Raw genomic sequence first — 24930 nt, 5'->3', positions numbered from 1 at the left:
AAAGTATTTGGGGGAAAATGTATAAGCATTTAATGTATAACCTCTAAATTAAATAAGAACTCTTGAAATATAAAAATTAAATTTCTGATTTTCTCTAGTAATATATATATATAATAAATAAATAAATACAAGAAAACACTAAGAAAGTTAAGAAAAACAATAAGTTTCATTTATTGCGCTTAAGGTGCAAGTAAACAGCACTCATTAGCACTAAATTAAATAAGCACTATGTTTTGCGGATATAATCGTGTGGGCTGAAGAAAAGATTATAGCTTTTTTTCCGGTTTCTTAATTAATATTTTTTTTTTTTTAATAAACTGCTGTTTGTTATTTTTTTACTTATTATTTCCCACCACCCCTTTTTCATATAGATGAAGGAATGAGGACTTCAANTCGTAAAGTAACCACCTCTATATAGTGACCATTTGACTTGGTCCCGAGGGTGGTCAATTTAGACAGGTTCCACTGTATATATATATTAGAACATAAAAGTCTTATTTATACTTATTACTTTCTTTCACGAATTACAGATCTGATAAGCCTTTCTTCTTATGTCAACTTTAATTCATTTTTAACAAACATTTTTGTGTTATACATGTTCCAAGCTATTTTGAATCTTAGAGAAATTGTCAGAACCAACACTAAATGAAAAACTTATAAATGGTATATCAAATGAAATTCAGTATGAGACAAATTTTATATCAAAACTGCTTAGGTGTAATTAATTGAAAATTTATGTATGTATAATAAAAATATTTAAAAAAATTAATAATTAAAAATATTATGTATTATAAAAATATTAACGCAAAAAAAAAATTATTATGTCCATATTTTTGCTTTACCAAACACAATAAATCTTGCAATCTAATACAAAAAAGAGGGGTGGAGAGGGTCATGGTATATGAAAAAGTGTGCACCCCTTGGAGAGCAGAACAGTTTCACAGATGCTTGCCATTCATGTCAAAAGAAGATGAAGAAACATTTATTTTCTTAGGAATATTACTTCAAACACACCCGTTTCTTAACAACGCAAACAAAACATATCTGACGTTTGTAACAGATTGCTGTTGATTTTCTTCAAATTAGTGAGAATACAGTTTAAGTTTCTCATTGTTTAAAAAACTTTAGACTTTTTTTTAAAGTCACTAGTTGTGGTTCTGCTCAACTAAATTCATTTTCATTATTTTGCACTTTCTGTGGCAATTTTTTTAACCAACATCACAATACTACATTTTCATTAACTGATGCATAAACATCTAACATAATGTTAGAAGCATTTTTTCTAGATAGTAACAAATCCTCATTTTCTTCATTATTAATCACCAAAACTTTCCTTCTTTCTTCTCAAAATGAACTAACTTCAATATTTTCAATGTCAATCAAATTTCTGAATGATAGATGCCGGAATCTTCAAGTTTCAAAAATGATCTAAGCGGGCATTATTAACACTCTTAGATTAATATTTGTGATGGTACCAGTTAAACAAGACTATACACACTGGAATGTATGATGTTTTTCAAATAAAATAACCATTTTTTTTTCAACTATCAGTCAAATTTTTGATCGATAGATGCGGAAATTTTCTAGTTTAAAAAACGATCTAATCAGAAGTATTAACGTTATAAGGATTTGTGGAGGGAGCGATAACACAAAATGATGCATTCAATAAACAAAAGATGGAAGAATCATGGACTGACGTTTGACTGTATATATTTAATGAATGAGCTACAATAAAAAATAATGAAAATGGTAAAACTTGAGTTCCTAACAGTATACAGCTTAAGTTGAGAAAAGAAAAGATGAAATAATTTTTACAGCCCAAAAACAATGCATAAATATAAGAAACTTAATCAGAAAACAAAAAAGAGTTTAAACATATGTTGCAAAAAGTAAACATTATAATACAATAAATTAAAAAGGAAATTTTTTTAAAGAATACATTTCACTTATTAATCAAACTGAATTGAAACTAAACACAAATGTATTTTTCAAACAAAAATGGAACAAAAATCGATCCCTAGTTACAATTACATTATGATAGAAGAATATAAAACAATTTTTTTGATAAAAATAACACATATTATGATCAAAATTACCTCAATTTCTGAGTCTGAAGTTCGGGGACTACTACCTGGACTAGAAAAAGGAGTAGCACTAGGCTTCATATCAGCTAAAGCTTTCAATTTGCTATTTATAAGCTCCAAATTCATCACCTCCTAAAAGGACACAGAAAATTTGTAAAAAATAATTATAAAATATGTAAAGAAAAGAAACTAATAATAAATAATGTTAACGTTTAATTCAAAAAATTATTGAAAGTAAAACAATAATTAAACCTTCTGTGTGAAAATAGAAGAATGACAGCATAAACTAGAGTTTCAGGTTAATTCATACAGGGTGTAATTGTAATTGCAACCTTAATAAAGAATAAACTTTAATTTATTAATAGGCAACTTTTAAGAATCCCACTCACAAATTTTGGAAATGACTCAATTTATTTGTACTCAAATTATGTAACAATATTCGGAAAAAAAGCAGAATTTATTATTTATTTCAATGTGTTCATTTAATATAACTAAAATAGTGAAAATTAAACTACATCATTTTTATAATTGTAGGATTATAAAAACTATTTATAATTTACATTAACCAAGAAATTTCTTTTAAAAAATATCTTAATCTATCTGAAATAAAATTTTAATGTTTTTTTAATTAAAAATATAATAAGAGTAATCATTATTATCTAATTATCTTTATTATTACATTATAATTATAAATATAATAAAAGTAATCAGTATTAATTAGTACTATCATGATTAAAGGTTTAATAAATGAAGCACCAGCTTTGTTTTCAATTCATTTCTGAGAAAGTGAAATCTGTAAATAGAGTGATTTCAAAAAATAAAAGTTCTATGTGATTTATAAACTCATTAAGTTTTTTTTACCTTTTCTTTTCTGCCAAAAAAAGCACTTTTTATGCTTATTATCAAGTCAAAAAATTGTGTAAGTTGTTTAATTAAATGCGAGAAAAGTTTGAGCAAACTAGTTTTCCTCATTGAAAAAAAGGATTTCCAACCCATACAACAAACTGAAAAGTTTTGCTGTTGTATCTGCAGGCATATTTTTAAAATTTTATGATCGAAGCTATCTAAATTATTCGATTAGTATCAGTACCAATTTCATGATTAATTTAGTACTAACCATAGAAAGTGAAAAAAATTAAAAGCTAAATATATTTCAGAATAACAATGACTTATACAGTAGAGAACCGATTATCCGGAACGATCGGGACCATCGCGATTCCGGATAACTGATTTTTCCGGTTTTCTGAATCGCTACAAAATGCTGTTTTTTTAATGTTTACAAAACGAAACTAAAAAATTATTTTGAAATAGTTTTAGAAATAATAAAACATGATAAATAATAATACACTTAAGTTTAAATAAGGAAAGAAATTATGAAATAAAAATTATATACAGGCTTATATATGTTATTAATGTTATTATTAACATTAATAACATATATAAGCTATTTGTGCTTATGTGAGATTCGTCTACAAACGGCTTTTGATCCGTCCTCTAAATCAGTTCTTTCGTCAACTCGATATGCCGTACGCTCTAAGTAATAAAATTTTTAAGGGCTGTTGTATCCAGTGAAAATAAGGTTTCTACAGAAATGTGTAGAGTCCCACATAAAACTACAGATACAATGAAAAACCAGTTTTAAAATTATCACATTAATTACAACTGATTTTTGAGAAGTGTCCTTTATTTCACATTCAGGCAGACATAACTTATTTCAAGATTGATTCTTTAATCAGTTGTCAATACCTCTCGTTTACACCTCTTCTACAAAAATTAAACACAATAAAAGCTTAATCTAACATAACTTAGTTTTTTGCTTACCTGTCGAAGCTCATCAGTAAATATTTTCAATTGATTCTCACATTTTAATTTTTCCTCTTCTATTTGAGATGATATAGCTTGCATTTGTTTTGATATTTCACTAAGCTCAATCTAAAATATAATAATCATAATGTCAAAAATGCATTTTAAATATCAGGCCAAGAAAGTTGGGGAAAAAATGGAGAAACAACTTGTAAGACCTTGCCAATATGCAATATATATTTTTTAAGGAAAAAGATTAAACTATAAAAGTAACTTTATTTGTTAATAAAAAAATCGTTCAAATAAATTACTGCTAAAACTGAAATATGATTTTGAAAAAGTATAAATTAAAAAGCAACACTTGCACAAAGTGTCCCAGCCTTCAATTCAAGTGTATTTCAAAGTTAAATTGTGTAAAAGAAAACTTTCTTGACAAAATAATAATTTATTTTACTGATTACTAATTTTTTCACAGTATTTATTCCTACCAACACATTTTGATAAACTTCTGACAAAAGAAACTACAGCTTTATTAGAGTTTTAAAAAGCTTGCCACATTCACTTCTTTAATTTATCTCTGGAGAAACCTTTTTTGTTTATTCAATTAGCACAAAATAGATTTTTAGAAGCAAGTTTGAAAGGCAATATGAAAATAATGTAATTCAAAAAAAACTATCATGCACAGAACTTATATGCTAAATAAAGAGAAGAACTACGTTTCGGAGTAATCCTTGTGTTAAATATCACTCATTGTTTAGATATCAATCAATAAAATTAATAAATTAGCTGTCATAAAACAATGAATAGTTTAACCTTATAGAATATAAAAAAAATGCATATATTTTCAAAAAGCCTATAAATCAAAAGAAAAGTACATCAAAGAAACATGTTTTAGTAAATTGCATACTTGTCTTTGAGCAATAGTTTCTTTACAACACTCAAGTTCTTGGTTCAATAGTTCTCGTTCATCTTCTTCATGAGCTTGGGATTCAAGTTGCTGAAATTCCAAGTCTTCAAATGCTTTTCTTTCAATATCTAATAGCTCTGACTGAGCTTTCAATTCATTTAATTTTGAACTTATTTCTGACTCATGCAAGGACTTGTGCTGAATACACAACAGTTCATTCTGTAAATCTTCAACCAGTTTTTCTTGTTGTCTCACTTTTGATTTAGCAGACTCCAACTGCAAAATAGAAAGAAAAAACATCAGATGTATTGACAAAATGAACATAAAGAATTTAAATAATATTTGTCTTGGAATGGTGACAAAAATTAATAATATTAAAATAAGATTAAGGTAAAAATTTGAGCGTGTCAAACTAATTTTCCATGTCACCATTTAAAATAACATAACTATAACCGCGTTAATTTCAAAAAATGCACTCTAGTATTTAGTAACAACACATAACAGAGAAGTTAATAAAATATTGTCATAATTTTTTATTCATTATAACTAGTGTCTAAGAACATCACATAACAAAATAAATGTGATGTGGTTATGGCAGCTGATGAGAGATAGAAATTCATAAATATTAGGTTAGCTAATAGTCTGTTTTTAGCTTGAGCCTTCTTGACCTTATATATTAACCAATATAAGCATAAACCAACAAAGCAAAGACATCACATAGCTGAAATGATATCTGTATAGAAAAAAAATTTATGGTCATTTCAGTTAATCAGTATTTTTATACAAAGATGTAAATCACCTTACAAACACACAATCCCATACTCACAGAGATACACGACTGATGTAGTAAGCATACTGATCTACCTCTTTAACATTCGTTCAAAATTGATTTTACTTGAATTGATTGATTATACAAGTCTTTTAAACCATCTTTACTTTGCTGAAATTATAATTTTTTTTAAAAACAAATTCCATCACTAACATCATATAAAATCTTTTTGATTTTAAAACTAATAGACTTTTCACTACTCATCTTCACAGAGCTGCGATGGCTCAGGGGATAGAGTGTTCGCCTTCCAAAGAGGCGAACCGGGTTCGAATCCCAATTGATACGAATTCTGCATGCGGCTTGCACCGACCAAAGTGCTGATGCGTAATATCCTCAGTGGTAGACGGATCATGGGTTATAGTCCCCTTGCCGTCAGACTAACTGTGGGAGGTTCTCGAGGTCTTCCTCTCCATGTAACACAAATGCGGGTTAGCTCCATCAAAAAGTCCTCCACGTAGGCAAATTTCTCCCAATACTCGATCCAGGAGTTCCCTTGTCTTCTGGATTGGGTTCAAAATTACAAGGATATGGAGTTGAGCATTAGAAGTCGTAAACCCATAAAATTGGGTTGGCTGTTCAACAATGATTATAGTTATAATATTATTATAATACTCATCTAGAACCAAAACAAGTTAGCAATCAAATGAAGCACTTATAAAAGAATGATAACTGCAAAAATATTTCACTATCAGCAAGGAAAGAATGTTATTCTCTTCTTCTACCCCTCGGTTACTCTCTAGGACAGCACCACTCACTGCACAATCAATGGTTTATGCCCTCTCATATTCTCAGTTGGTGATATTACTAATTGCAGATAGATATGAACCATAGGCTACCCCTACTTCAGCATCAAGAACAAACGTACTACCCTCTCTTGTTCAGTTTCAGAAAAGCAATAAACTTTTTACACGGAGGACGGTCATTGCAAAGATCACTATAGGGAATTTGTTTTCCTTAGGTGCAATATTTATTTCAACTTAAATGGAAGAAGTTTGTTTTTGTGTTCAAATTAAGAAATAAAATTATCATTCTCAAGATATCATGAAAAGGAATCTGTTTTCATTCTTACAAGCGAAAATTTGGGTTAAACATTGGTGTCTTTAAAAAATTCAACAGTATGCATAATATCAACACTTTAGGAAAATAGACACCATATAAAAAGTATAATCTGACTTCCTTATTACTTTGTCTTATGTTACTTTATATACAATCTTGTATATACTATACAAATTTTTTGTTTTTGTGAAGGTGAAATCTTATCTTGTACTCAAAACTCTGATTACTTTTTGAGTAACTTGAGTGCTCAAATCTTCACTGGAGCTCTGTGTCTGGTGACAATACAAGTTTCAATCGTTTTCTGACTATTACTATATGCAGAACTTATCCATTATATTATAACAAATAGAAATTTAGAGTCAAATGAAATTTTTTGCCACTTTCAGACAAGTTAGCTCAAATTTGAACTTGAGATCTGTGCCAAAGGTCAATATAAATTATAATTGTTTAATGAGTGCTACAAGCAAGACTTATCTAGAAACAAAGTTTAGAGCACTTTCCACTTTTGTCCATAAATTAATTGTCATAAAACTGAAACGAAAAAATTATATAAAATGAAAAATTTAATAGATACAATTTATAAATTTTTGAAAAAAATTTTAAGTCAGCTTTGAGGAAAAAAAGGTGGAATGTAGCACTTTTATAATTAACTTCTTTAAACATCAAAATTTTCTCATCTTCAAAACTGTTCTATGTTTTTCTGTCTGTCAAAAAGAATTTGCTCCTCTTTCTTTTTTTAATAGTGTGGTTTTTAAAACTTTCATTTTATTTTATTATTCATATGCCTAAAAACAAACCTATAATAAAAATCAAACAAAAAGATCTTACTTCTTGTTGTGCAATTTCACATTTCTTTTCCATTATTAACTTTTGATTTTGAAAGTCAGCAAGCTTAGTTCCTTCTGATATTTGCATTATCTCTTTATCTTTTAACTCCCCAGCAAGTAAATCAAACTCTAACTGAAGCTGAAATGTTATAATAAAATTTAAAATTTTAATTTAGACATGGTTGAAATATTTTATCAATAAGAAGATTCTTAGAAACAAAAAATTAATTTTACATAGAAATCAAATTACATTTAAGTATATAAACTAGATTATCTTGATATTAACTAAACAAGTTTATAACAATGCTTAATATTAACTGAACGAAAACATTAAAATGTACCTATAGATAATAACATAACAATAATAAAATAATGAATTTGAGAAATATATTTTTAATATATTTTTTAAAAAAAATCATAGTTCTTATATATTATTATGAAATAACAATTTCAAAATAATGAAAATAAAAATAAATATAATAATGGAACGATATTTAAGACATAAAAGATTTTTCCCTTTCTAAAAAAAAATTTAAAACACATTCTGTGTTTCATAATATTACACTAAATTTAAAAAAAAAAAGAAAAAAAAAATCAAAAATTTGATTTTGACTTGCATGCAGGAATAAAATTGCCTTACAAATGAAATGAAAACATTTGAGGAATAAAATGAAAGTCTCTAATATGCTTTAGTACATGAATTAACATTAAAAAAATTAAAAATTAAGGCATTTAAAATTTATTTAAGTACTATAAATTATCCAGTATATATTTAAATTCTAATATAAAATAGGTATGCATCAAAGTATAGTTTTCAATCTCAAGAACTACTCCGCATTATTAACAGCATAACTGTCAACAAAAATTTTATTAAGTAAAAAGTACATCCTCAGTTAAAATTCATCAATATAAAATTCAATGAAATTTCTTTCTCTTGCTAAATGAAAAACCAAATAAAATTTCTAAAGCTACTATACCTTTCATCAAATTACACAATTAACTTACAATCTGAGTCAATGGTCTATTTAAACTAATTTTTAGCAAGGAAAATGATTCAGCACAAAATGTTTGATGAACACAATTTAACACCTTTTCCCACTTAAATCATGCACTAGGCTCTATCGGTAGATATTTCTGATTAGTAAACATTATTAATAAGACTTTTTTTCCTTAATGCAGGCAATAATTTAAATACAATCTAATTAAGCAATTTAGAAACATATCTATCGCTCTCTAATATCCTGTTCAACACTTTATTTTATTATTATTTTTTTAATAACTATAACTTCATATTAAAAATTTTCATTCCGCTTTCCAAATCAATCAATAATTTTAAAAAAATATGCAGTAAAATTTAAAATATTTCTTGAATTAAATAAAAGTGTTAAGGTGTGTATTACCCCATTAAGTACTTCATTCTTGCATTCTTTCAAATCGGAGACTTTATGTTTGATGCCATTAACATTTTGCAAGCAACCTTGTTTCTCTTTGTGAAGCTTATTGATTTCTTCGTCTATGTCTATACCCATCTGCAAAGAAAAAGAATATCAGATTTTAATTATAAAGCAAATATTAACATTACTATAATTTTAAAAAAAAATTCTAAGACAGGAAACATTTTAAAATTTCATTTAAAAATTTTAAATTACAAATATATCAGAAAATTTTATTAATATCACATATGAAGAATAAGCAGATTGATCATATTTGTTGACAATTTTTCTTAAACATGTACATACATTGAAATCTTGCCAATAATCAATTTTTTGACAAATAACCTACTTTAAGAGAGGTGATTAATTAAAGTTCTTATATTTTTTAAATGCAATAAGATAAAAATTAAAATAGTTAAAAGTATCAAAATTTGATGTAAATATGTTATGACAAACAGAACATTACATTATTATACTAAAATTTGTATTTTATAACTTATAATAAAGGAAATAATCAGGACAAATCATATTTTAAAAAGAATTCCATTAAAAAATATTTTACTTCATAATGCAAAAAGAAAAAAAAATTTAACAATTCGCAAATGAGCAGTTTAATTACTAACAACAAATAGTTAATGGATGAGTCGCATAAAATTTACATTCTTCTAATTTGACTTCATGATGTAGGTACGTAAATTTATGTCTTCGTATTTTTATAAAACGTTGATGATTAGTTTCGTTTTTAATTTATTTATTTACGTTGGAATTTTATTTGCCACCTTTAATTCACACCGAAATCTTACAATAAAAACAAATAAATCAAAAATGAATAAACTAATAAATAAACTGCTAATAAATAAAATACTCACATGACTCTGAGACTGAAAATTGGCATTAGTATAAGTTCCTGAATGAATAAGATTCTGAGGAAGAGGTTCCGTAGAAGGAAGAGTCAAAGTCAAATCTTTCCTAGCAGCAAGACTGTTAACTGCATGCTTATTCTCGTAAACTTCGGGTGGCTTTTCATGGTGGCCTGCAACAGTTTTAATACGATTTCTTGGTGAATGTGGATATGTAAGAAAGGTAGTACCCATGCATGGGCTGCTAGGACCATGCTCATTACTAGGACTTTGCTTAGTCATAGAACTGTTCCCCAATATAGCACATAGCTCATCTTCCGATGAGGCAGAATTCAAAGCTTTATGATTGACAAACAAAGTGGCACCATTACTACCATTAACACAGTCTAAAGAGCTATTGGCAACATATGTCGAAGAATCACTGGTAGGAGAAATTTGATTTTTACCACGATCACGTGGCAATGATCCATTGGTCTTAATTCTGTTTGGTACAGTGTGATAGCCACTTGATGGAGCATAAATGGGAACATTTTTTAGGTTTAGGCTAATAGGTGTAGATTGGTTCTGGATCCTTGGAGAAGGAAGGGTAGGATATTTTGGAGCACCATTGTATCTAGAATCTTCTGAAGAATAACCTTCAACATTAGAGTCTGACTTAGAACTGGGAGCATGGGAATTGTTAGAAGAATTGGTAGAAGCAGGAACTGATGAATCAGTTGACACTGAGCTAAATTCTCCTGATGAAGATGAAGAAGCTGCCTCTTTATTGTCAATGTGACCTTTTAGTTTAGAGTTTCTTTCTCGCTGTGACTGTTCTTCGTACTCAGCACACAGATTCAAAATTTCTTCTAAGCGCAACCTTTCTTGCTTTTCCTGTTCTTGATCTCTAAGCCTCTCTTGAACAGCCTAAAAAAATAAACAATTCTCAGAAAAAATTCAAGCATAGTTTCATTTATTTTATATGGATTTTGAAAAATATATCCTAAGCATTGAGCAAAAAAATAAATAAATAAATAATAAAAAAGAAATAGGGGGTTTAAATACGAAAAAATGTAATAATATATTAATCAATTTTGTATTTCGTTCAAAACAATAAAACAAAGTAAGGAGGGCAAAAAAAAACTAAAAAATAAAGGTTTCTTAAAATTGTCAAAATAGAAAATACAAAGAGGAAAAAAATTTAAACCTCAAAAGAGTTAATTGAGAGTCATGATATTAAAAAATATTGCACTCAGCAAACACAAACATTTATGAAGAAAAAAAAGAAAAGTAAATTTTTAAAAAATTGTAGTTGTATGGCATTAATTTTTTTCTTCATTAACAAAAATTGAATTTTTAAATGCTGTAAAAACAAAAAATTTTAGTGAAAATCAAATTTTTATAACGATTTTTAACAAATTTGTTGAAATTTGTAACATGAGGATTTTGAAATTAAAACTTTCACAAAAGTAATTATAACAGAACACTGAAAATAATTATTGCATAAAAATAACAATAGAAAAATACTTTAGTCTCATAAAATAAATTATATATATTCAAAATTGCAAGAATCCAAGATTCAAATTGGTTAGTGAAATTTATCTTCACTCACAGGGATGTCAGAATGCATATAACTATCAATTTTAATACTTTTAATGCCTGAATTTACGCCCTTTTTCATCAATTTTTGGCAAATATTTGAAGATAAAATATTTTTGCATAACTGCCAATAAGAAAGTTAAAAAAAAAAAAGTTTATTTTAGAATAATAGAAATTGTATACATAATATTGTGCAATCTTTCTATGTTACATGTATAGAAAATTTTAGGATTTTTCTATATTAAATAAATAAAAATGAAATTCTAAAACATTATGGCACAAACAGCCACAAATTTCAATAAATTGAAATTAGTTTTATTTATGGTATGTTTCGTTATTTAAATTCTTAAATAGATTTAATTTTTTATTATGTTACGTTCAAAAATTCATAATTTCATTATTTTGAATAGTAAAAAATTTTAATTTTATTTCAGTTACTCTTTTTCGAATAATATGTGCTAATTAATTTCTTCAACAAAGATTGTCTTCCAAAAGTAATGGAGTACTTACTACATTTCAAAAGTAAGCAAATAGTCACTACATTTTTTAAAAAAAAGTAGTTATAGTTAACTACATTTGTAACAAAGTAACTGTAGTTGAAATAAACTACAAAAATAATGTAGTTTTTCCAACCACTGCATATGACTGAAAACTAACAAAAAGTGGAAAATTTTAAATTAAAATTATTACCTTACGATGTTGTTCTTGCAGCTCAATTTCACATGCCTTTAAGTTTTCCACACTAACATGATGGCTCCTACATCCAGGAGATGTAGGAGTACAACGCCCAGACCAGACAGTAGCTGGAGAATCCCGACCCATCATGACAGGATCAGGAGTTTTGGAATATAATCTCTTGGTTTTAGGAGACATAGTCACTTTAGGAGTTGAACGAGGCGGATATGGAGGAGGAGTAGAAAAACCAGGCTTTGTTAACAGAGGACTGTAGATTCTAGATACGGGACTAGGATTTTTGATGCTGTTTTCAGAAGAGAAGTTTTTATGCATCCGCATTACAGGAGGTGCAGAGTGGAGGATTCGAATTCCCTCTTTAACAAAGTACTTTGGAGTGTCTTGTGATGTTATGGCAGGTGGTTGACTGTGTGACATATATTCAAACTTTGATACTTTTTCAACGTAATCTATACTATCAATGTACTGGTCAACAAGGGAACGGTTTCCGTTGAATGAAGGTAACTGATTAGAAACTGATTCCACTGAAAAATAATAGAATTAATGTAGGAAAAGATTTAAAGTAATTGTGAAAGACATAAATTCAAACACAGATACATGATATTAACTTTTGCTGCTTCATATAGAGTAAACTCTATTCAATTCTTAAATAAAAATTAACATATTTGCTCATTTCAAATTTTTTTTAAAAATTCCAGATTAAAAATACTTCTAGATAATTTTTTAGAAGAAATTTACAGCACTAAAACTTCGAATTATTTGAAAATATGGAATGAAAAATTCTAATTTGCATAAATATTATTAGAATGATGGGCCCAAAATTTTGGGGAAAAAAATAACTAAACTTTCTAAAAAATTGTCCATGATTTTTCCTTTTCTTATGAAGCAGAAATCTCTCTCTATAATACACTTTACTTGATACAAAGTAAAGAATTAAACTAAGAGAAAAATATAAAACAAAATTTTTAACATCTAATTCAATTAATGTCTTTGTAAAAAAGGATCCCATAAAAATGATCCAACAACTTAAACTTGTGTGTTCATAAAGTTCACCAATAATTAGTAATTTATTAAAAGTTTAAAAAAAATTGGAAAACTTCCAACAAATCCATTTTTGAAAGAGATTCATTGTCACACTAAGAGAAACCTGTCAAAAATGATTTAATCTTTAAACACAAGACTTTAACAATGAGAAAAGTCAGCAAAACTGAAACTCTAAAAATAATAAAGAATATACAGAAAATTAAACAGAAAAATAAATGTTCACAAACCAGCACACAACAACAGCCCTAGGGTTTTAGTCATATCCAAAAATTTTTAACTCATAGATTAACTTAAAAATTATACATCTAATTGACTTTTTTTTTAATGTAGAGCTGTTTTTAAAGACTAAAAAGCATCAATATACAGATTAAAGTAAGATTAAAGTAAGAACTGTTTTTAAAGATTTAAGTTTGGAAACTTCATTGAAAAAAATTACTTGATAATTGTGTTCATTGAAAACATTCATTGATGTTCATTGATGACATTCATTGATGCATTGATGTGGTTCATCAATGTGGTTCACTGATTTTGTAAATGAAAAGAAAATTATTTGTTCTTCATATTTTAAACGAAAATTTATGGCTTAACCTCTTTCACTGATTGCACATTTCGAGAGAAAGTATTCACATTAAGCATAGTGCACAATTTAGTGCACAAAATTTTTTAATGAAAAAACTTTTGTAGACTTTAAAATTACATTTACACACTCTTATCCATGCACAATTTAAATTTGCATTGCAAAATCTTAATCAGATCATCTATTTTTAAAACTAATACACACACTTGAACCCCTTAAATGCGCATCACAGGACAGAAAGGCGAGCTGCCCTTTCAAAAAACACTTTGGGAAAACTTTGTGCTATCAGTACAATACCTGGAGGATATTAACACTTGACAGATTTTTATCAAATTCACTAATAAATTACTGCGAATATAAACATAAACTAGTAAATTTGATAAACATACAATAATTTATCATATTTTCAAAATTTAATGGTTATTAGAAATAATACAAATTGCAAATTATGAGTATTCATGCTATGCAAAGTAAATTAACGGTTACATGTATGTGTAAGACTTATCACAAAAATCTACAAAAAAATCCAATGAAAAAAGGAAAAGTTAAATAATTCATGCATAGTTTGAAAGAAGATGTACCAAGTTAAATATCACATATAATAATTTATAACATTACTTGTCTTTTTTACACATTGTTTACTTAAATATATTTTTAAAAATTCTGAAATATTAAATAATATAAACATATAGCAAAACATTACATTATTGAAGCCTTGATTTTACTAACAAAAATAGTTTAGTTAAATTTAAATTAAAATGTTTAAGCATAAAAATTATATTTGCAATCTTAAAAAATGACAAATAAACAAGAATTACATATTATTACTAGCACAATAAAAATTAATTCTACAATGATTTAAAATATTATTATTCACATAATTAAAGTTAATTTTACAGCAACATGCAATAGCATTTACCAGGAACAAATCCAGATGAAACTTGTAGTTTTCTTGGCGTTGGCGAAGCCTGCTTCATTAAATGAGCTTCCTTGGGATTATTAAAACGAAAAAAATTTGAACGTCCTAGACAAAGCATACATCCTATAAAACAAACATTATTGTAATACTTAAAATAGAATGAAATTATACCAAAAAGCTAATTTGAAACCACAAATAAATGATTAAAAGAAACTTTTTTAATCCACATTTTGCACTCATGCACTAACTTCGTTTGTCATAAAGATGTTTTAAATTATTACTCTTGCATATATTTTTTTATTTGTTCAATTGTACTAATAATTATTTATTTCATTAACTGTTCTAACAATTTAAAGGTAGATTTTTATTTTAAATGTAAATTAAGAATAGCACAAAATTTCATTTGATCTCAGTTTTTTTTCTTCCTTTCTTTCCTTTTTTTTTAAAAAAAAGGAGGGAGAAAGAAATACATTATTAAAATGAAGAAAAATGAGTAGAATATGATTATAGGTTAGCAGCAGAATTCAAAGTGTTATTATTCTGATACAGACAGTTATTATTCTGATTTTATTTTCTTTCTTTATAACACTTTAAATGTGAGCTGCTAAAAAAATACTGTATAAAAGTAATACTTTGCTCAAGGTTTCAGATTTTAAAATATTTTTAACTAAAAGAAAATAATAAATATATAAAAATATAATATTAATAAAAATAATGACCTCCCTTCACTAAAAATGCATATGCAATTTTAAGAAATTGAGATTATCTTAGCTTTATCAATACTTTGAAAACAAATTATGAGTATAATGTTAAGTTTAGAAAAAATTTTCTTATGGTAAAATTTCTAGTTAAGTATACATTTTTATAAAATCTGCACAAGATCTAAAATTGCATTTTTTTTTTTTTAATTATGACATGCAGAAAGAAAAAAAAAATATTTAAACCAAAAGAATGGAATGCTTAATTATTGGGGGACATTGATTAAATAATTAAAATTCAAAACATGTTCTTTGAATATTACGTAAGGGAAATATTATCCTTATGAAGTCAACTAGTTTAATATTTAGAATTTTTCCCACTTTCACAATGTAATAACAATAAAATAATTAGAAATAAGTAACAGATTTAGAAACTAAAGCATCATAAGTATAATTAAATATATTTCACAAAAGTTTTTTTAATCAATTGGTAATGACATTTAAATGAAAATATTTATGTGTTTGTAAGTACTGACTGACTTAGAGAGGAAAAAAATAAAATATTTTGTTTAATGTGGATATAAAAACCATCACACATATTATTTAAATTGGTTTTAAAGTTTAAAAACAAGTATTGTACTCAAATGAAGAGAAAAAAAAGAACTTCTGAAGAATTTTTAATCTTCATCTCACAGACATTAAATAGCATGCAACAATTTTTTCACAGAACACAATAAGCAAAAACATAATTGAAAGATAAAAAATGTACATTTTAAGAACCAGAAATCTGTAAGAAAAAATTCCTAGTTACAAAAAAATAATCACATATTAAGGGTTTTAAAAGTCTTATACTGCAAACTTTTTATTAAAAAAAAAAATTTCTGCAAAATGAGCTTTCTTGATTATTTACCTTGAGAAAGACAAGTGGGTTTGTTAACAACGACACCATCAATAGAAACTTCTCCATCTTGAGGATATATTGTCACAAGCCCATTGTTGTTGTCAATAAAACAATGGTCTTTTTCTATACCAAAACCATTGATGACAACATCTTTCGGAGGATGTACATCAGGACAGCCAACATAAACACGCCCTATAATCATTAGTTTTATTTCAGTACAATGCAAATACATGAAGTAGCATTCAAACATTTAAAATTAGATTAATTTTCCTTTAATAGTGCACGTAACTTTTTATTAATTAAAAAGATAACCCATAAACTTAAATTGTTAAACCAAATTGTGAAAATGATTTTATTGCCTTCACAGTATGGTATAACAAACAATGGGTTTAACTTCCTCACAGAGGGACAATATAAATGATTCACAAAGCAGAAGATGTACTCTTCGCTGATACTCTGTTTTACCTTAATTCATATTACAACTGCAAATCTAACAAGTTGCTTCTCTTAAAGGGTTTGACATTTAATTAATGATGAACACATAGAGCCTAGAATGGTTAATGGTTAACCTTTGATATTGGCGAAAAAATAATGTGATGAAACTACACAACTTGCATAGGAAAATGCATAATTGTTCTTCAAAACTAAGATCAATATACTTGTCATGAAAATATAGATAATAAAGCATTGAAATTCAAAAATGCAGAAGCTCCAATTTGAGTATCAAAAAATTCAACTCTTTTGCATTTTCTAATTTTTTTTTCCTTTAATTGTTGAAAAGTTGGGTAAAAATGTACGAAAATTTTATGCTAAATTTAAATTTAAATTCACTTTCAGATTAAATAACATGGGTAGTATATTGAAGCAGAAAATCACCAGCTGAATGTTTAGAAAGAACCTATACTAATGCTCATAGTGTAAAAAGAATAAAAAAGTTTTTAGCTAAAAAATTTTAAAACCATCCTGTAATTAAACTATTTATTTAAAAATAAAAGATGTAAGTAGTCCATATAAAGTAATAAAAAATTATTTTTCAACAGAAAAATTTAGAAATATGTAAAAAATTTTATTTTATAAAAAAATAAATTAGCAAACCTTTTTATTTCTTGCTTCAAAAATAGTAATAATATGTTTAGCAAACAATCAGAATAGCAAAAGTTAAATACTTCTAAACTTTCATTAAAACATGGTTACATCATTAAATTTATATTTGTAATGTTTAAAGACATAAAAGTTTTATAGCAACATCCAGACTTTGCAAAACATGTAAGGGGTCAATTTGAGACAAGTTCGTTTATCTGGGATTTGAAATCTCTAAATGTTTAAAACAAATTAGAGAATATTCTAATTAAAACCTCAACAATAACATAATTGGCGAACACAGCATGTTGAATTCAATCGAGAAAATTAGCTTTAGAATATATAGAGGCATCATTAATTTGGTGGTCCATTGAAAACTGTTTTATTGACGTAACTTAGCATGTTCTTCTACCAAGCACTTTAATTAACTTAGATCAACAGAAGTCGTTGTTCCAAAAAGAAATAGTTTTAATTTCAGCATACTAGTTAGTTTTTAAAGTGATTAGGATTGAGTATTCACTCACCTTCAGGTAAAGGATGAATAGTTACTGCTGTACTAAGTCTTCCACTACCTAAACTGACAAGATGAGGACCATCAGTTTGTACTTTTAGTGAGCCTCCACTTTCAGAGATAGCCAGAGCATCCTAATAACAGATAAAACATTGATGCACAAAATCAGTTTCAAATAAAGAAAATCATTAACAATAAGCTTCAAATCTGAAAATATATATGTTTTTCAGGACAGGCAAAAATCCACTTTATTTTTTAACCAGTTCAAAAATTGTTTCAAACGGGTCGAAATACAACTAGCTTTTTATATTGTTATATACACACACACATTTAGAATGTAACCACATAATAGACAGGTTTGGTCACTTCAATTAAAGTATATGTTGAAGTTTTTTTTTTCTTGATATGTTTGATGAAATTATATTAAGTTTACAGATTTTGCTGAGGTTAATGTAACTCTGACATCTTGGTGGTTATCACTAAAGAATATTTATCCAATAGATTGTGAATGTTTTTTTCTTATTAATATATTATGCCTTTTTCTTTGTGAAGAAAGAACTACCAAATATTTCAATGGCAATGGTGCACTACCCGCAACCCATAGGCACCAAATGCTGACAACTGTGCCTTGAAACCATAAGTTGGAAGAAATTAAATAAAAGATTTTCCAACTAATTTCAAATTATAACTAAAATTTAGAGGTGTCAAAAGTAATTTAATCTATCAACATTTTAATTTTTTATAAATTAAAATTTCTTTAACCTAAATGTTTTCTAAACAAATACAATTTAAGCATTTAGTTAAAAATTACAAGAATTTTGATTTTTTTTTTTTTACCAAAAAATTTGCTTTATTCAAATGATATTTTCTTATTTTATTCACATTTTTAAAGATGCTTCAAGAACTACAGTTTATAAATAGTTAAATTTTATAAATATAATTATAACTGAAATGTTATTAAAAATAAATCATAACATATTTTAAACTTTTTTAATGCACTAAAATGTAGGCAAAGGTATGAATCAAATTCCTTGCAAAAAAAAAAGAAAAACTACTGAATAATAGACTAAAAAAAATCTAAAAATTAATTTTACAGATCGATTTTTTCAATTAAAAAATCCATATAAAATAATTGCACTAAATTTTCCCTTTCTTCTTAATTTGCATTCAAAAAAATCCATAAAAATAAAAACTTCTTATAATGCCATTGCTGTAATTTATTTCACACTAATTACTAACAGCTTATGTAGAATTATGAATTCAATATTTAGAAATATATTTTGTTATTTTTATTAAACTATTGTGGATTATGCCTTCCTTCATCAGTAAAAAACTGTCAGTTCTGAAGGCTATACCTATCTAGAATAAGACGACATGCATAAAAAAAGATTAAATAAAATTTAGTGCTAAATGCTCACTTTGGAGGTGGAAGCTACATCAATAAAACTTCTATTTTCAAATCCAGGTTTAGGTAAAGTAAGAGGAAAGGGATTTGACACCTTCCAAACACCTAGAGAGGTCATATTTTCATCTTGAGTTAATTATTCACTCCAACCTACAAAAAACAATAAAATATATATTCCAACAATTTAAAATTTTAACTTTATATGGCACTTACATAATCTAAAAGAACAAGGATAAAATATATAGAATCTGTGGTGCAGCTTAAACCTTAAGCAATTTTAATAATAAGCAATAATTAAGCAATAGTTCAAGCTTTCTAATTTAGACATGGGCGTTGTTTGCCAGGGGACGGAGGTGTATGTATGTCTCTTTCAATAATTAGAACTCTCTGAAAGTCTCGCTCAATATTTCGGGCTAATAAAGGAAACTTTTATGAATCATCATCCATTTAAATTCAGGAAAGTTAAAATCACGAAAGAGATATAAAATAATCAATCATTCTCCAAATATTTAGCAGACACGATAATTTTTTTTTTTCTTATGAGGGAAAATTCTTAGAGCTATTGCGATTCAGTATTTTAATTTGCAAATTGCTCTCCTACGACGTCCAAGAATTTAAAATGCATTTTTTAAATGAGAATCGGCAAAATAAATAAAAAATTCCAAAATAAAAAAGAATAAAAAAATGAAATCAGATATAAGGGGGAAGAAAAAAAAACATCTTTTTATTCAGAAGAAATAACTCTTTTTATTTAATGTACTTTTTTTTATTATTGTTGTTAAAGTTCTATAAATAATATTTTTCCAAATTTATCATTTATATTTCAAGCAAAAGAAGTATCGTTTCAGACTCATTCTAGAACTGAAACTGTTTTCTAAGCTAATCAAATAAATAACAGAAAAATCGCTTTAACTAATGTAATATAAAGTTAAATATTTTTAAAAATATAATTACAATTTATAAAAAAAAAAATTTTTAAAAAACGATTTATTTAGAAAAAACTTTAGGATCATAAAATATTTTTTTAGATACATAAATTAATATAAATAAAACAAATGAAGATTAAAAACAGATCTCTCATAGCAAGAAAAAACATCTTAGTAAATATGCAGTAAAAAAATATACGGTCCACAGTTAACTTACGAACTTAAATTATCACCAACTAAACTCTAATAATATAAGAAATAGCAGACGACAGTTGACGCTACTCAACAAAACAATTTGTACAGCAGAAAGTTCTATAGCTTTTAGGCTATCGCTTGAAATCAAATATATCCCGCAGGATCACGTACAGTTTAAATGCTGATAAAAGACCGACTATTCCAGCAGCCAGAAAAATGCGAAGAAAGCAAAAAATAAGAGGGATCTATTGATTACCGGAAACTGACGACAGCCAGCAGGAAACAAATGACAGCGGACTATTATTTTAACTCCCCAAACTGCACAACTCTTTTGGAAACTATTCGCATAACATTTTTATTGTAAGTATTCTTGCCCTAGTTCCTGCAAATTATTCGCACCAATGAATTTTTTTTATATGTATCATAATCAGAAATGCGTGAAAGCGATCATTCTATTCTAAACACCTGGACATTAACAGAGCGAATACAAATTGCTGGATATACCACATGATACATAATAACATTTGGTGAGGGGAAAAATTACTTAACATATTCCTTTTAAAAGACGAACATTAAAAAATAAAATAGTTGAGGGTTAACTTTCACAAAAATAAATTTTTAATTTACATTATAAGTAAGGCATTCCCACAACAGCCAAAGGGGGTCAGGGTTTTTGGAAGTAAAAACTCCACTATTTCATGTCTAGCGGCATGATTGAGTAATATGATTAGCATTGCGCACAGACCGCCTTTACTTCCCATACAAGCTGATACCCATCGATCTGAAGCTGCGTGGATTCAAGTCGCCACTAAGGATAGAATCCTTCAAGTTGAAAAGTGGCGACAATACCTTTACTACAATGTAGAAAATAACAAATGTAAATAAAATATCTTGAAATACGTGGAAATACACTTTTATTATTAAAAATGTCCACCGAATTTTTTTTTTTTTTTCCTGATATTCAAAAGAAAAAATTTTGACCCTTTATTCTCTGTTTTCAATGCAAAAAAATTTAAATTCTGAGAATAATTATTTCTTTATTGAAAAAAAAAACTATTAAAACATAAATCTCACTTATAGGAAACGGCCAGAAGGAAACAAAAATATATAGAGGGATAAATTAAAAGTTACATTATGCAGTAAAAAGTGAGAAAAAAGGAAGAAGAAATTTTTTAAAAATTCATTAATGCCGAACTGTTTTTCATAAGGATTAAAAAAAATGCATCATAAAATTGGCGGAATTGTTATTTTTTAGTTATAAATAATTTCTTTCTGTAAAACTTAATTAATGACCACGCGGATATACCTGAAAATAATCACTTGCCACTCGCTACGTGGCAAGTCAACAAAAAAAAAGTGGCGACTTAAATTAAATAAACAGCCGGTCACTTTTTCCCATCGTTTCTTTTTTTTTTCTCTCCCTCTTTATTTCAATTTTTTTTTATTTGTACAAATTTTCTTGCACGATGAAATCAAATCAGTATGTTTAACTAAATTTTGTAACATACTTATATTATTTTTATTGTTGAAGTAACTTTTTATAGCCGTAGATTATTTCTAGAATAGTTTTTTTTTTTAAATAATAAAATGTAATCTAAGCAACACAAAGCAAAAAGAGGTCATGAAATGAAAAGAACTTATTTGTATCAGTCAATGATTCATTACTTTTGAGGAAAAAGTGGCTATTAAATTATTTGAGTCAACCAGCCAATGGCTATTAACTGATAATTAAAATTTCCAGGTCTATATTTTTCAATGTTTTTCTTTTTCTTTTTTTTTCTTTTTTTTTGCAGTATCCAGAAGAAGAAAAAATGCCACGCTTGAAAATCCAATTATGCAACTGCAAAAATGCTTTTACTTGGAATCTCATATTTTCTTAAAATTATGACCAAAAATTTTGTAACTTTACTTTTTCAATATGATTTTCTATTGGAGTTTGAAATATTTGATATTTGTAAACAAAATACAATTGAAAAACTGCGAGCTAGACATTAGTTCAGGGATGGGCAAACTACGGTCCGCGGGCCAACTGTGGCCCTCTGGAAGATTTTAACCGGCCAGCGGATAGAATTTTTATTTGCCGATCAGTGGCAAATATAAACAATATACATCCATTTTCTTGTCGACTATGTTTAAAATTATTTCTATTTTTCCTTTTTCAACAAAGTACTGATGAAGTTTTTGCGTTCTCTATTTTTGTTCTACAAAACATAAATTGATGGAAATAGTTAGCTCAGACAGCTTCAATTGTAAAATGTTGAAAGCAAAAGTTCTTTATAGAATAGCCGTAGATTGGCTCCAACTAGCGCTTGTCTCTCTCGAGGAGCTGACTTATGGAATCTAATATAGTTAAATTGCACTTCACATTTGGCAGACTGCGCATTTTACGCTCCAAAGAGCGGACAATCCATCTGACAATCATCTGAAGCGGACAATCATCTGAAGCAGTCGTTTCTAAATAGTATTCCAAAGTTTTACAAATCATTACCAAAAGCTAGTTTCCGAAATTTAGTATTTCATGCTCAGAAAATCAGTGCATGTGTGCTTAATCTTATATATGTGAGCAAGACTTTTCAACTATGAACCTTAGAAAAAATCATTTCAGAAGTAGAATAACAGCAAAGCATTTAGCCTTGTTCCTTAAAATAAGCACATCTCACTTCCAACCTTAATGTAAGGAACTTTTAAAAATGAAATCGCAATTTCCTTCATCTCACTAAATATTTAAATTAAAACTTGTATGTCACCTTTTTTTCTTAAATTTTGAAGTTTTTACTTGGCCCACCAAACATTTTTTTTTCTTGATTTTTGGCCCCTCGACCAAAAAAGTTTGCCCATTCCTGCATTAGTTGATAAAAGTAGTTGCAAAATTGAAAATTCAATTTAAATGTTTAATATTTTTTCTTCACACTAATATATCAAGAATAATTAGTAGACATGTAGTTGAAAAATAAATGTCCTTGGTACAAAAATACATTTATTATTAGCAATCTTTTCCCCTTCGAAATGTTAATGGCGCTAAGATATACATTAGAAAGCTTTAGAAAAGACAAAAAAATAAGAAATTTGAGAACAGGCAATTCGATCATAATGGTAGACCACAGTAACCATCTATCCGAAGTTTCCTGACCCCAACATGTTTCCACTCATTCCACACTCTCTCTCTTTTTAAGTGTAAACGAAAGAAACTTGATGAGTCAGTGTTAAGATTACAGAGTATTCAATTTATTACAAGAAACAATAACACGGAAAAGGGTAACTTAACTACGAAAATGATAGTTCCTTCCTAGTGAGCCTGGAAAAAGTGTGACGGGAAATTACTTAAAAGCAATCTAATAGCCATTTTTTAAAGCTGTCCAATTATCAGGGTCGCGTCGGCTTAAGTCCCTCCACACTGTTCCGTATAATCGGTGATCTACTGTACATATTTTGACAGTTAATCAAAAAAAAATTTTAAAGAAACTTTTCTGTTTAAATATTTTATTATAGATTAAGTTAAAGCGACAAAGTGTGTTTCAAAAATATGCCTTCTATGCAATACTTTTTTTCTTACAAAATCACGTTTAGAAAAATCAGAATTACTTAAGTAGGCATGTAAACAACTAACATCGTAGCACGAAATACACTATCTAGCCAAAATTGCACGGACAACCTGTGGTCCGAACTCTGAGAGTACTATAGCATATATTAATATAACGTTGGACCCTCTTTTGCATCCATGACAGGCCTGCACACGTCTGGATAGACTACCTACTAGAGATAAGCTCAGGTTCGATTTGGAGGTTCGAGTCCGCCCATGCCCGAAGAATTTTAATTGGATCCCGAGATACATAGGTTTACTTAGCGGAGGAATTCACCTGATCCCGAAATACATAGGGTTACTTAGAGACGGAATTCACCTGATCCTGAGATACATAGGATTACTTAGAGGCGGAGCCCACCTGATTAAGAAAGAGATATACTTTGGATAAAGGTCAAATGTTGCTATCTCGTCACTCGGCTTTTGATGTCTAAACACAAGGAAATTAGTTAATTAAAAACTTTTCTATCACTAATCTGTGAAAGGAAACGTGAAGAGAAAAACTGAACTAACTGAAAATTCAAGATGACTAAAACAAAAATTAAAAAAGAAAATCAAAATATTAAGCTAAATGAAAGTCATTTCACAGTTAGCCTCACTAAGAAAAAGTAACGCATAAAATAAGCAGATCGTTGCAATTTTTATACCTTATAAATTATAAATTGTGTAATGTTTAATAACAAAAACAAAAGTTAGTTTAAAAGTTGTAAAAAAAAATTAATGAATATTTTATCATGAATCCGAGCTTGCCCGAAACCTCTTTTTTGGGTAAACGAGCCAGGGTTCGGACTCAGGCTGAGCCCGTCTCATCTTTACTATCTACTATTTTTTTTATAGGTGGCCATAGAATTAAATAACCATCACATCTGAAGTGAGTGCCGACAGTGAGTAGAGTCGATTTGACTGTCTACGTAATCTGAGTTCTAATTTGTCCCATAAGTGTTCTATGTAATTAAAATCGAGGCACTCTAGTTAGTGGACTCTTTTCATAAACCATGGCTGCACAAGTTTCGAAGAGTGAATG

At 27.6% G+C, this 24930-nt stretch overlaps 1 protein-coding gene across 4 annotated transcripts in view; it reads right to left on the bottom strand.

The window, feature by feature from the left end:
- The window catches only part of LOC107438520 (pleckstrin homology-like domain family B member 1), a 102928-nt gene that overhangs the window by 43975 nt on the left and 34023 nt on the right, over nt 1–24930 (bottom strand). For 3 of the 4 annotated variants that reach the window (XM_043046479.2, XM_016050826.4, XM_071181547.1), the window contains exons 2-12: nt 19219–19355; nt 17814–17934; nt 16219–16401; nt 14611–14733; nt 12068–12594; nt 9809–10705; nt 8907–9035; nt 7508–7645; nt 4795–5070; nt 3906–4016; nt 2097–2216 (exon numbers count right to left, since the gene is read on the bottom strand). In XM_043046479.2, coding sequence (XP_042902413.2) covers nt 2097–2216; nt 3906–4016; nt 4795–5070; nt 7508–7645; nt 8907–9035; nt 9809–10705; nt 12068–12594; nt 14611–14733; nt 16219–16401; nt 17814–17934; nt 19219–19323 — 2730 coding nt within the window. In that variant the 5' untranslated portion in view covers nt 19324–19355. Of the gene's footprint in view, nt 1–2096; nt 2217–3905; nt 4017–4794; nt 5071–7507; nt 7646–8906; nt 9036–9808; nt 10706–12067; nt 12595–14610; nt 14734–16218; nt 16402–17813; nt 17935–19218; nt 19356–20348; nt 20520–24930 lie in introns of those variants that run through there. The other variant, XM_071181546.1, reaches the window with a different exon arrangement.

The sequence above is a fragment of the Parasteatoda tepidariorum genome, chromosome 5, assembly GCF_043381705.1.
Source record: "Parasteatoda tepidariorum isolate YZ-2023 chromosome 5, CAS_Ptep_4.0, whole genome shotgun sequence".
NCBI classification, from domain to species: Eukaryota; Metazoa; Arthropoda; class Arachnida; order Araneae; family Theridiidae; genus Parasteatoda; species Parasteatoda tepidariorum.
The sequence above is the reverse complement of the archived record's forward strand: the minus strand, read 5'-3'. Positions and strand labels throughout refer to the sequence as shown.